This window comes from Crocuta crocuta, unplaced genomic scaffold, assembly GCF_008692635.1.
Source record: "Crocuta crocuta isolate KB4526 unplaced genomic scaffold, BGI_CrCroc_1.0 scaffold381, whole genome shotgun sequence".
In the NCBI taxonomy this organism is placed as follows: Eukaryota; Metazoa; Chordata; class Mammalia; order Carnivora; family Hyaenidae; genus Crocuta; species Crocuta crocuta.
The window spans coordinates 64882-79485 of NW_027530628.1; the positions used below are offsets into that span (position 1 = coordinate 64882).

At 40.0% G+C, this 14604-nt stretch overlaps 1 protein-coding gene across 3 annotated transcripts in view; it reads right to left on the reverse strand.

Annotated features, from left to right (window-relative positions):
- Positions 1 to 14604, reverse strand: part of SPIDR (scaffold protein involved in DNA repair) — a 469654-nt gene that overhangs the window by 28040 nt on the left and 427010 nt on the right. For all 3 annotated transcript variants that reach the window (XM_077768515.1, XM_077768516.1, XM_077768517.1), the window contains 3 exons: positions 8538 to 8625; positions 6990 to 7133; positions 6838 to 6897 (listed from right to left, as the gene is read on the reverse strand). In XM_077768515.1, the coding sequence (XP_077624641.1) occupies positions 6838 to 6897; positions 6990 to 7133; positions 8538 to 8625 (292 nt within the window). The remainder of the gene's footprint in view (positions 1 to 6837; positions 6898 to 6989; positions 7134 to 8537; positions 8626 to 14604) is intronic.

The following is a 14604-nucleotide window of genomic DNA, read 5'->3' on the forward strand; positions in this document are numbered from 1 at the left end:
AGTTTGTCTTCTTTCCTGCTTTCCACATTGTGAGGATGCAAGAAGATACCGTTTTGTAAACCAAGAGGAGGTCCCTCACTGAGAACCTGACCATGTTGGCAGTTTGAACTCAGACTTCCATATTCCAGATCTGTGAGAATAAACTGTTGTTGTTTAATCCATAGCAGCTCAAACTGACTGAGACAGGAATAATTATTATTGCCCTCAGACTTTGGATAGGGTTGTGGTGTATAACAGGTATAAAATATTTGTTGTATCTGCAACAATTTTTATTTTTCTCTTATTCTTTCAAATGTATAGTAGAGTCTGTGTGTCTTGGTTGCTAGCAAACAATCTGAGCTAATAATAATAATTTTCTTTTTTTTTAAGTTTACGTATTTTTGAGAGAGAGAGAGAGAGAGAGCGAGCAAGCATGTGCTGGAGGGCAGAAAGGGGTGGGGGGAGAGAGAGAATCCCAAGCAGACTCTGCATTGTCAGCACAGAGCCCGATATGGGGCTCGAACTCACCAACTGCGAGAACTGAGCCAAAATCAAGAGTCAGATGCTTAACTAACTGAGTCACCTAGGCACCCTATAATTTTCTTTTATCTGCAAAAGTTGTAATGCCTTTTAAAATTCATTGTAATAGTATTCTATCCTTTACCCTGGTCAGGATTTAGGATTTAGTAGATCCACTGGGGCCAAGGATTTGCCTAGGAAGACCCTTGTAGTCAGTAGGGCTGGACCATGACAACCTGGCTGGCTTGAGGTTCAGCTGGTGACTGATGGCATGGTCAGGCTGAGGATTCCATTTGGCTGGTTGACAGGACTGGGCAGTGAAAGTGACTTGCATGGTCAGAGCTGTGGGTTTGGGTCAATGGGGAGCTCACATGGTTGAAAGGCTGATTACACATAGAAAATTAGGGTAGATTATATTGAGGAAAATGAGAGCCAGGTTTCTCACTATTGGATAAGGGAGTTACAAATATGGAAATGGGGAAACCTAGAGTGAATTCTGTGGTAATGATCTACTGGAGATACTGGTGTAAATTAAGATTTTTGGATATAGATGGAGAGACGGAAAGAAATATGGATTTATGTGTATGTGTGCCTGGGTTTACACACATATACTTCCTTGCTCTGTCCACTGAGAGGGCCTAGAGGCAATAACATCCTAGTGGCAATGGGCCCATCTAGTACCCAGACCTTTGCTTCCAAGTGCTATTTTCCATTAAAATCAACCAGGGATCCTTGAAGAGATGGCTGTTTCCAGAGCAGAGAAAGCACAAGATGAGTCTGATACATCTTATTGTGTCAGACAGTAAGCAAGTACTTAGAAGAATGACAGGAACACGTCCAAAGTGTACAGGAACCAGCCTGAATCTGGTAAACTTGAACATGCAAATAAACAACAGTAAGATTATAACCCATTGAAAAAAATGGAATCCATGGGTCCATACTGAAATAAGTAAGTAAATACATAAATAAATCAATGAAATAAAAAGCTCCTAAGTATAGCTGAATGTAACTAATAAATATAGAGGGTATACTAGAATTAGAAATCTACCATTCGACCACTATCAGAGTAATAATTCAGGCCAACAATCATATCGATATTAAAATGAGTGAGTAAAAGTTTGATAAAAATAGGATGTTTATATAGTCTCAATATATCTTCCTACAATGTTTGTTACATAGTTATTAACTTACATGTATCAGATACTCATTAGAGTAAACTAGAAAACACCATCTTTTTCCCCCAAAAGTTCCAGCTATTTAACATATAGTGTACTATTAGTTTCAGGTGTAGAATTTAGTGATTCATTACTTATATACAACACTCAGTGCTCATCAAAGTGCCCTCTTTAATATCCATCATCCATCCAGCCTATTCCCTGACTACCTTCCCTCTAGCAACCCTGTTTGTTCTCTACAGTTAAGAGTCTGTTTTCTGATTTGCCTCTCTTTTTTCCCCCTTTGCTCATTTGTTTTGTTTCTCAAATTTCATATATAAGGGAAATTATATGGTCTTTGTCTTTCTCTGACTGATTCAATTAGCATAGTACTCACTAGCTCCCTCTATGTCTTTGCAAATGGCAAGATTTCTTTTTCATGACTGAGTAATATTCCATAATATATATACCTATCTCACCTCTTCTTTACCCATTTGTTAGTCAATGGACATTGGGCTATTTTCCTAATTTGGCTATTGTTGATAATGCTGCTATAAACATTGGGGTGCACGTGCCCCTTCAAATTCGAATTTTTTTATCCTTTGGGTAATACCTAGTAGTGCAATTGCTGGATTGTAGGGTAGTTCTATTTTTAACTTTCTAAGGAGCCTTCACACTGTTCTCCAGGGTGGCTAATCCAGTTTGCACTCCTACCAACAGTGCAGAAGGGCTCCCCTTTCTCCACATCCTCCCAACACCTGTTATTTCCTGTGTTGTGAACTTTACCCATTTTGACAGGTGTGAGGTGGTATCTCATTGTAGTTCTGATTTGTATTTCCCTGATGATGAGTGATTTTGAGCATTTTAGAAAACACCATCATAATCAATTGATAAAATGTTATAAAACTGGGACAAATCAACTGTGTGCCTCCTGATATGAAGACAGTATTTTTATGTGGTATGGCTGAGAAAAATACATAGCCTTAATTTAGTTAAATCCAAATGGAGAGACATTCCAAGTAAGTAATCTCTATTCTTCAAAAATGTCAAGGTCATAAAAAATAAGCAAAAATGTAGAAATGTTCCATTTGAAGAAGAAAGAAACATGACAACTAAGTGCAATGCATGAACCTGTATTGGACCATGGAGTTATAAATGATTTTAGGGGAACAACTAGCAAAATCACATTTTAAAAAATGGTAGATATCTCAGGAAGGGCAAAGATTTCTATAAGATTATCTACAGTTGGGGGTTCTTCTGACAGTCTTCAAAGATTTTAGAGATGCTTCGTAAATACCCTGAATTTAGCTTACTGTTTCTTTTTCAATTTCTTGATGGGCCAAAATGGTCTAATTTCCTTTGAAATTAACTGTCAATGTATCTTTACTATTGGGGTTATGAATAAAATCAGTAACAAATTATATCCTCTATAAAAAAAGATACAAATAACCAATTAATTCAAAGCTGTACTACCAATCTTACTGCTAAAATTTTATTAAAAATGGATCTCTTCTGGGGCACCTGGGTAGCTCAGTCAGTTAAGTGTTTGACTCTCGATCTCAGCTCAGGTCTTTATCTCACAATTGTGAGTTCAAGCCCTGTGTTGGGTTCCACATGGGGCATGAAAGCGTCCTTAAAAAAAAGGATGTCTTCCACACAAAAATGTCCATTAATTTTTGACAAAGTTGCAACAGCAATTCAATGGAGGAAGGACAGCCTACCAACAAATAATGCTGGAAAACTGGACATCTTTAGGGNACTATTCACTTTATTCAAAAACCAGCTCAAAAATGCAGCACGGACTCAAATGTAAAATTATAAATCTTCTCAAAAAGAACATAAAAAGATAAATTTTTGGGGCACCGGAATGGCTCAATCGATTGAACATCCGACTCTTGATTTGGGCTCAGGTCATGATCTCACAGTTTGTGAGATCCCCCCCATGCTGGGATCTGTGCTAACAGTGCAGAGCCTGCTTGGGATTCTCTTTCTCCCTCTCTTTCTGCCCCTCCCCCATTCACGTGTGTGTGTGCGTGTGTGTGTGTGTGTGTGCGCGTGCGCGCGTGCACGCGCGCGTGCACGCTCTGTCTCTCAAAAATAAATAAACATTAAAAAAAAAAAAGATGAACTTCGGGACCTATGACTAGGCAAAGAGACTTGACTTATCTTAGACTTTATGACAAAGGCATGATCCATAAGAGGGAAAGTTAATACATTTGACCATACAAAAATGAAAAACTCTGCTCTGCAAAGCCCCTGTTGAAAGGATGAAAAGACAGATTATAGACCCTGAGAAATATTTGCAGATCACATATCTGACAAAGGCTTTGTGTAAAGACTATATAAAGAACTTTAAAAATTCAGCAATAATACGTGGAATTTAAGAAACAAAACAGATGAACATATGGGAAGGGGGGATGGGAAGAGAAGAAGGGGAAACATACCACAAGAGACTCTTAATGACAGAGAACAAACTGAGGGTTGATGGAGAGATTTGGATAGGAAGTGGGCTAGATGGGTGATGGGTATTAAGGAGGGCACTTGTGAGGAGCACTGGGTATTATATGTAAGTGATAAATCACTGAATTCCACTTCTGAAACCAATATTGCAGTGTATGTTATCTAACTAAAATATAAAAAAAATAAATATAAAAGAAAATACCATATTGAAAAAATAAATAAAAATTCAACAGTAAACAAAGAATCCAAACAGAAAATGGGCAAAGTCATGTATAGGCATTTCACCAAAGAAGTTACACAGATGGCAAATAAACACATGAAAGGTGTTCAACATTATTAGTTCTCTGGATGAATCTCTAGAGAATTTTATTAACTGGGGAGAGAAACATCCCAACCAAATAGCTACCAAAGGAGCTGTTACAAATTGAATTGTATCCCTCCAAACAGATCCACTGAAGTTCTAACTCTAGTACCTCAGAATGTGATCTAATTTGGAAATAAAAGTCTTTATAAACTTAACCAAGTTAAGTGAAATCATTACAGCAGGCCCTGATCCAATATGACTGGTGTCCTTATCACAAGGGAAATCTGGACACTGATAGGGACAGAGGGAATACATGTGGAGACACAGAGGGTAAAGATGGCCATGTGCCTGGGGTGATGTGTGTACAAGCTAAGGATTGCCGGCAAACACCAGAGGTGGAAGAGGCAAGGTAGGATTTTCTCCAGAGCTGTCACAGAGAGCATGGCCCTGCTGATACCTTCCTTGGTTTCAGACTTTTAGCTTCTAGAAGTGTGAAATGACACATTTCTGTTGTTTTAAATGATCCAGTTTTTGGTACTTTGTGCAGCTGGCCTAGGAAACAACACTGATATATATTGCGTGGCTTCATTGTGTAACGATCATGAAATGACATAATTATAATGATGACACTGGATTAGTGGCTGATGTCAGTTTCTTGGTTTGGGTGTGTGGTGGCTACTCTGGGTATGAGATGTTAGTACAGGGGACAGTGCACAGGAGGACACTATATATTTCTTGGTAGTCTATTATGAACCTATAATTACTATTAATCTAAAAGGTTAGAATAATTTTATTTAAAATAAAAGTTATGGGGGCATCTGGCTGGCTTAGTTGGGTGGAACATGCAACTCTTGATCTCAGGGTTGTAAGTTCAAGCCCCAAGTTAGGTATAGAGATTACTTAAAGATAAAATCATTTAAAAATAAGTTAAATATCTTTCACTTGCATGACTTGGCCATTTGTATAATGGAAATACATCTGAGTTTTCTTTGAAAACTCAGGTTCTTGCAGTGACTCCTAGTGCCATTCTTTTTTTTTTTTTTAAATAGTTTTTATTTATTTTTGAGACAGAGAGAGACAAAGCATGAGCGGGAGAGGGGCAGAAAGAGAGGGAGACACAGCATCTGAAACAGGCTCCAGGCTCTGAGCTGCCAGCACAGAACCTGATGCGGGGCTTCAACCCATCAACTGCAAGATCATGACCTGAGCCAAAGTCGGCCACTTAACCGACGGAGCCACCCAGGCGCCCCTCCTAGTGCCATTCTTAAAGTGAACCATCACGGTGATGTACAGGGGGCTGGCTGCGCCACACCGTGGCCCTTCTGGCAGGGCTCCTTCGTCTAGTGAGGCAAGTGACCTGTAGTCTGTCTCTCTCTGTCCGTTGGGGCTAGCAATGAGACTTAGCTATGGTATATCTGACTCCTGCTTTCGTTACTTTCCACGCCTGCTGTCAGCTGGGGCAGAAGGCAGGTAAGGCTCTATGGGCACCAACATGTGTATATTGCCCGTGAAGACAGCATTCTAATGGCAGAGTAGAGGGCAGCTGCACAGTGAACCACTGCCTGATGACACAGCCATCTGACCTGGAATGTGTGTTAGAATACTAGGAAGTGTGCCAGATGCCAAGCATGTCTCAACATACTGAGTGTCCTGCAGACGGCGGGTGGGGAGTTTGCAGTCAGCCTTCAGTTTGCTTAAGGGTTGGATGGGAAGAGACACATAAGGTACCTGGATATTACCTTCACTGAGGCCTGTCGCCCTGGCTGTTGAGCCAAATGCTGGGATGGCTCACAGGACGCACTGTGAATGACTAATGTCAGTTACTCTCTTATTTCTCATAAGGGGTATCAATTTGCTGTCAAATGATTAAAAAGTGAACTGAGAAAAGGAAAATGAGGATTGAACAACAGGATGGTCTGTACTCCTCAGGTGATAGATTTGCATGCATGTTCCTCTCTGAGTTAAGGTCCAGCAGAGGTATTTTTCTTGTAGAACTTATGTCTTGTGTTCAGCTTACCAACCCATCTCTTTCCCTCGTCTGCTCTGTGCTGATTTGCTGAGTGGCAAGGTGGCAGACAAGCATCCCCCCAGAACTTCCAACGCCTTCTGAGGCCATGGGGCTTCCCTCACCTGCTGCTAGCTCAGCTGTTGGACAGTTCTGGCCGGGGCCAAGCTCAGTCCTGAGATTCCTCCCTGTATCCCCTTTCTACAACCTGCCTGTGTGCCCAACAGGAACGCACAGTGCTGGGCTGAGAATCTCTCAACCTGGGCTGTGTCCAGGACTTACCCACTGGCCGGTAGGCTGCACCTGCACAAGAAATGATTTATTCCATTTTACCACTCCATTAACTTCTATGAGAGGTTATCCTTTAATAAACTTTATGACACCTTATCAGAAAGTGAGACAGAGGGATTGTTTACCTGTGATCTTTGATAAATCACCCTGGCATAGAAACTGCAACGTGTACTGAGATCATCAGTCTGGAAAGGCATTGAAAATGATTAGAACATCACACAAAACACACAAATACAGTAAAAGTAATTAAAGACCCTGTTAGAAACACAGATGATACCTGGAGAATTTCTCTTAAGAAGCGGGGAACTGGAGGTTGGTAAAGCTTAGAAATGGGGTCTTCTTCGATTATATCAATCTGTCCCACATTTGGATGAGCAGCGAGAATGTAACAGAAGCTAGGCAGAGGCACGTGTGTTTTTACCTGTTTAAAAAATGAAGGCAAAGGTAAACATGAGAGTACTGGTAAAGATTCAAATATACTATTAAAATCTACTTTTTAATATATACATATTTGTTCACAGATGCATTCTATCTTTTTGGAAGGTTATATAAGAAATTGATTATGTTGTTTACCTCTGGGAACAAACATAAGAACTTTTATACTTTTTGAATTTATTACGGATTTAAAAAAAAACAAACCTTCAGGTGCTTCAGGGGCATCTGGGTAGCTCAGTAGGTTAAGCATCCAACTCTAGATTTTGGCTCAGGTCATGATCTCACAGTTCGTGAGTCCGAGCCCTGCATCGGGCTCCACAATGGTATTGTGGAGCCTGCTTGGGATTCATTCTCTCTACCTCTCTCTGTCCCTCCCAAGCTTGCTGTCTCTCTAAGTAAATAAATAAGCTTAAAAAACAAAAACAAACTATTTTTCAGAGTATATTTGAAAATACTATTTAGAAACTTATTCCTCTTTGGGTGCCTGGGTGGCTCAGTCAGTTAAGTGTCTGACTTCAGTTCAGGCCATGATCTCGTGGTTTGTGGATTTGAGATCCATGTCGGGCTCTGTGCTGACAGCTCAGAGCCTAGAGCCTGCCTCGGATTATGTGTCTCCCTCTCTCTCTGTCCTTCCTCCACTTGTGTTCTGTCTCTGTCTCTCTTTCTCTCTCAAAAAAATCAATAAACATTAAAAAAAAAAGAAACTTCTTCCCTTTTAAAAAAAAAAAGTGGGCATTGTTGACAACTATTTCCTGGTCTAGCACAGTACAGAGTTATAGTCTTAGCAGTCTGCTAGGAAGTCAGCTACCACACAAACAAGATAGTCCCCAGTTTTCAGCTTTTGGAGTTACAGCCCAAAGCAGCCACAGCTGGTCTGCTGGATAAAACTGAGGATGGAGGAGAAGGACAGATTTTAATCAGTCAGTTTTACTACCTGTGGGCAAGCACCATAAACAATCTGGTGCAGCAGGGGAAGGGAAATCCGTGTCTGCCCTGGTAGTTGTACCAATACCATGGATTTTATTTATGACATTAGGTGAGTTTGCGCTCTAATTGGTAACTGAATGCTGGTTCTAATCGTAACTGGGAGGTGGAGGGGGAAATACCCTGTGGCTTGTTTAGTATGAGGCTAAGACGCTGACTGTTGCAACAGCATGCAATGGTTGTGGTATTAAGACATCGTCATAAATTAACCTCAAGAAGAACGGGGTGTGACCTAGCAAAGAAAGCAGCCAGAGCTGGACTTTAGACTGAGGTGAACGAGTCTGAATCTCTGTGCTCATAGTCCCTGGGCCTCAGCTTCTCAGGGATGTGGACCGTGGCTGGGGCCTGACTTAGTGCCTGGACAGTGCAGGTGGCAACCAGGGGGGCTCTGAGGACGCTGGCTCACCTCTTCACAGCCTCGGCCATGGCCAGCTGCTTTCAGAAGCATCACTGGAGGCCACATGGTGTCGATCAAGCTGAAAAGCCCTGCTGACCTGGAAAAAGAAAAGATGCTGTTGATGGTATTCATCACTTAAGTGCCTGTTCATGTGTAGTTTTGCTTAACAGACACCATCTCTAATGCCTAGGAGACACCATTCAGGATGTGTGGTGATTCAGATGGGGAAGACAGTGCCACACAGACAAACAGGACTTCAAAACTGCGCAAGAGCTGGAAGGAGTTTGTTCATTAAATTGTGATACAGCTCTCCAATAAAGTATTGTACAGCCATTGAAATGGTTACATAGAAGTGTTTAGGAACATGGGAGAATGTTTCTGATATGTTGCTAAAAGCAGGTAACAAATTATATGTCTGTCTCTATGTATATTCCTATGCATTACCTGCATGTAATAAGCTGAAAGAAAAGGAGACTGAAAGATGTATGAACGATTTTAGTGGTTATCTGAGTGCAGCTTACAAGTAATATTTACTTTCTCCCTTGGCTTTTATGTGTCTTCTACCTTTTTCCAAAATAGATATGTATTACTCATATAAGAAGAAAAATGATCAATAAGTTATCTAAAGTAAAGAATATAGCCAGACGTAAAAGAACAACTATTATGTGATTCCAGTCATGAGATTCCTGGAGCAATCAAATCGGTACAAACAGAAAGTGGAATGATGGTTGCTAGGGGCTGAGGGCTAGGAAACAGACAGTATTTAATGGTCATGGAGATTTCCTTTGGGAAGATGGAGACATTCTAGAGATGGATGGGTGTGATGGATGAGGGATGGTTTGAACGTACTCAATGACACTAAAAATGGTTAAGGTGGAAAGTTCTGTTATTCACATTTTATCACACTAAAAAAATCCTGTTTTAGTTGCTATACACACACATAAACAGACACACATCTCAAAAAACCTTCTTAGATTTTGCTCTAAATCTCAACAAGATAGAATTTATCTGTGAGTAAATATCTATATATTCTTATTTCTTTCAATGTTTAATAGCAAGTTTTAGGTGCTTAGGATCTAGCAGCTAATAAAACCAAACAACTCAGAACCTAAAGATCAGGGTCTTAGCATGCACTAGAAGACACAAGCATTTCTCCATCCCCTTTTGGGTCCTCATGTCAATTTCTTTCTTTCTTTCTTTTTTTTATTTATTTCTGAGAGAGAGAGAGAGAGAGAGAGAGAGACAGCATGAACAGGGGAGGGTCAGAGAGAGAAGGAGACACAGAATCTGAAACAGGCTCCAGGCTCTGAGCCAGCTGTCAGCACAGAGCCGGACGTGGGGCTCGAACCTACAAACTGTGAGATCATGATTTGAGCCGAAGTCAGATGCTTAACTGACTGAGCCACCCAGGCGTCCCTGTGACAAACACCAAGCTCAATATCATTCCTGTGAATCTTTAGGTTTTGGGTTAAAATCAAGCAAGCAAATAAGCAAATGGCAGGGGGTGGGTAACACATGGTAAAAAGAGATTGCCTAGTGAAAATTCACTCTCTCCCTCTCTTGATTATTTCTGAGAAGTACCCTGCAGCAGCTGTTTGTGTAAGTGATGAACAGGGCTGGGTGACCCAGGGCTGGCTAAGGGCAAGCAAAGCTGTTAGGAAGGTTCGGAGGTAAACTTATTTGCTTACCTCTCACTGCCCTTCCCCAAGACTAAGGAACGGGGTGGGCCCACTGTGTCCCTCCCCGAGGGTGGGCTGGGGTGGCAGGAAGGACATGGGATGTGGACTTGTCACTTGCTCTCTGTCTGCCATGTGCCCAGGACTTCCTGCTCCTGGTATGGCTCCTTTCTTCTCATGGAACAGGCCACTTGACTCCTGTTCCTCTGCTGTCCTCTCACTGTTTGATGTGAGCTCCCCAGTGGGTCGGCATGGACTTGTCCTGGTTGCAGAGAAGTGCACGCCCAGACAAAGTGGTCAGGAGACTTGGTGAATGAATAGCCGACACGCAGTGATCACAAGCACCTACATACTTCCTTGCAGAAACCAGACCCAGCACATGTGATATGCTCATTTCCTATGTGTAATCTGGAGAAATGCAATGCTGGAGGGCAAACAGTCATTTTCTACACCAATAAATGTTTCTCATCTTAGACCTGACTACATCCAAGGCAAAGCTAAGACTTTGCTCAAGCCCCTTGTTTAAGCAGGAGTGGGTGCAGCATGGGCCCCGCAGTAAGACCTGTCTCTCCCTCTAGTTCTGCCTTTTATATACCGTGAAACCTTAAGAAAGTTGCTTAATTCCTGCACCTTCTGTCTCTTCTTCTGTGAAATTGGGAAAGATCGTTACATACCTGTTGTGTGACTGCAAAGGGTGAAAAACATACTGCATGTGCAGCATCTACTAGGGTTTCTATGCTCAGAATAAGTACTCAACATGTTGGCCATCTGATGTTCATGTTATTATTCATATTGCTAATTGTTTAGGCTATTAACTTCTTTTTTTACTTTTATTTATTTTTTGAGAGGGGGTAGGGGCAGAGAGAGAGAGGGAGAGAGAGAATATCCCAAGCAGGCTCCATGCTGAATCCTACATGGGGCTCAATCTCATGACCCTGAGATCTTGAACCAACATCAAGAGTCAGACACTAGGCCACCCAAGTGCTCTGGCTATTAACTTCTATACTGTTTTCTGTTCAAAATTTCCCAGTTGAAGACAAGATTTTAACCCTAGAGTAACATTCTTTCTGAAGGAATAGAGTCAAACTAAAAGTATGATAAAAGATTTGTACAGAATAGAAAGATAAACAACCCTTTCCAGAGAGTAACCAAGTACTTATCGATTTTCCTAAATTTTTAGAGTTTCTGTTGTGTGGAGTCCCATAAACTCCAAGAAGACAGGGTTCTATGGTCAGTTAGGGTTGCTGTGTGCAGCTTATCTGTGGCTTAGCAGGATACACTGGAGTGGGAGACTCTGGAAAACCTTGTGTAAAAGACACATGTAAAATCTGGACAAATGGAAGTTTCTTCAATTTATATCCATGAAGTCTTTTTGGATCCAATGTTCCCTTGGAATTTTCTTTCACAAGTACTATACTATGAAGAGAGCCTTAGAAAAGAAAGTTCTCTTTGAATTTAATGATGCTTACTTAGAGGATGCTAATGGCTAATTTTAAGTTTGAACCGGTTATGCATTATATTTTAATATTTATTATGTCTTAGGTATAGGATGGCTATGCATTAAATAAAAAGGTTAGTCTTATAAAAAATCAGCTTCTCTACTGGTGTGAAAAAAAACAAACAAAACGATTCAGATGGCTCTGCGAACTAGAGCTTGTGTCTCAGGCAGCATACACATTCCTCGAAGTGACTCCAGCCTCTGACTGGGACCGATTTTGTGCTGAGGCTAACTTTTGGCACAGTTAAAGTGTATTGTTCTTCCCACTTCGGTTCATTCTTTCCCATTCATTTTTGCATAAGGTTTCACTTTGTTGCAATAGGAAACTCATTCCTTCTAAAAAGCCATCCCTTTAAAATATGTTTAAAACAACAAACAAATTGTCTGATAGGGTAGTCGCCACCAAAGTTTATATTTTCATGTTTAAAAAAGTTTGTAAAATAAATGTTTAATTAAAATAGAGGGGGGAAATAATATAAAGTCATTGAGTTTATAATAAAAATATTTTAAAAATCTGAAAACATCATTTTTCCAGAATAAATGTCTTAGGATATATCTTAATTTATAGATTGCATAAAGTGAATCTGCAGAAAAATTTCCATCACATCTCAGAAAATTAGAAAGCTTCTATAGCTATATTTTATTTATAGTAACAGATGTAGTATTTAAATGGGAAGGAATCAAGATACATGCACATACTAAAATTATATTTACCAAAATGCACTTAAAATGGTTAAAACTGTATATATGTATATTCAACCACAATAAAAAAGTTATATTTGCCACAAAAAATGAGTACCAAGTATTTTGATTGGGGTCTCTGGGAACTGCTGATAGTTCATGGAAAGAGTTATACTCCCTTCTGTGTGATGTCATGCAATAAGAGCATCCAAATTCTTTACTGCAGAACACAATTTTTATTTTATTTAATTTAAATTTTAAGCTATTTATTTATTGTTTGTTTGCATACTGCATGCTTGTAGGTGGGAGAGGGCAGAGAGAGAAAGAGAGACAGAGAGAATCCCAAGCAACCTGCATGTTGTCAGTGCAGAGCCCAACTTGGGTCTTGATCCCATGAACCATGAGATCATGACCTAAGCTGAAATTAATAGTCAGACACTTAACTCAGCCTCCCAAGAGCCCCTAAATCCAAATTTTAAAAACTGAGATATGTAACATACTAAAATATTCATCCTTTTAAAGTGCACAGTGCAGTTTTTAGTGTACTCATTGAGTTGTGGAACTTCCACCACTATCTACTTCCAGAAGGTTTTCTCATGCCAATACCACCCCAGGTACTCCTGTGCTGTGCCCATCAGCAGTCACTCTTGCTACACATCTACTTGCTGTTTTTATGGACATTATATATAAGTGGAATAATATAAAATGTGGTCTTTTGTGTCTTGCTTCTTTTATGTACATGTTTTTAAGGTTCATCCATGTTATAGCATTCGTGTATCAATACTGCATTCCTTTTTTGCTTGAATAATCCACAGTATGGATAAATGACATTTTATTATCCATTCATCAGTTCATGGACATTTGGATTGTTTCTACTTCTCAGCTGTTATGAAAGTTGCTATGAACATCCATGAACAAGTTTCTGTGTGGACTATGTTTTCATTTCTCTTGGGTAGATAGCCTAGGAGTAATTTGCTGGGTCATACAGTAATTCTGTGTTTAACTTTTTGAGGAACTGCCTAACTGTGGTACAAAGTGCTGCACCGTTTTACATTCCCAACAATGTGTGGGCTTATAAATCCATTTTGCTTCTAAGTTAATACATATATTAAAATAATTGGAAACATGAAACTTTATATCTGGAATGATTTATAATAGAACTCTTGGTGGTTTTTTTTTTTTCCTACTTTCACTTTTATGCTTTTCAGATGCTCTGAAATTTTAACAGAACATATATAACACTTTTATAATCAGTTTTGAAAACCAAAAAGCTAGGGCTCTGTTAAAACAGTGGTAACCAGTGGAGAGAAATGTCTTAAAGTGAAGCAAGCATCCTCTTTAGTCACACACAAGTCTGCTCTGAGCCTGCCTATGATCCACCCAGCCACAGGACTGTGGACATCCAGGGTGAATGTGGGGACTAGACGGAATGTATCCTTTGTGCCTTACTGTAGCATAAATGGTAACTGCTATGGCTATTATTGGTGTTTTTAGGTACATTCAAATAAGCTCCCTAAAAAGTAATATAATTTAATTCACTATTATTTATTACTATTTTTAACTATTTAATCAGTAATTCATTTGATTTTTAAAAAGCCTTACTTTGAACTATAGACTCATAGAAAGTTGCAAAGATAGTACAGAGATCCTGTGCAGCCCTCATCCGCTTTCTTATAAATAGTCTAGGTGTGTAAACTACCAGCACAGAATAAATTAGAGGTACAACTATTCATAAATGCAAAGTATACTCTTTTCGAAGATACTTACTCCAATGACCAACAGCATAAGCAGGATATGTGACCAGAGATTTCCTTTAAAATGATTTTCAACTCTTCCAATTCTCTCTAAAGCAAGGGCCACCCCTAAGTGTGACTGGTTACAGTGTAAGAGGTGCCTTAGAATACTTAGGAAAAAGTTTTTGGAGTGACCCTTCAGGAGAGATACAATAAGGATGAAGTGTATCACACTTTTTAAACCTAAGTAAGTCCCAGAGATTGATTGAGATTTAGGATTGCAACAGAGGTGAAGGTTGTTCAGAAGAGAATGCTGCCCCATCATGCCTTGAGGTACACATCCCCAATCTCACCAATGCTGCTGTAGATGGGATTTGCTCTGACAGACTGCTGGAGGCAGAATGGGGTGTAGAGAGGACACCTTTCATCTTGTAATATGGGCAGGTCCTGAAATCTCTCTTGGCCTCATTTTCCTCCCTTCTAGGATT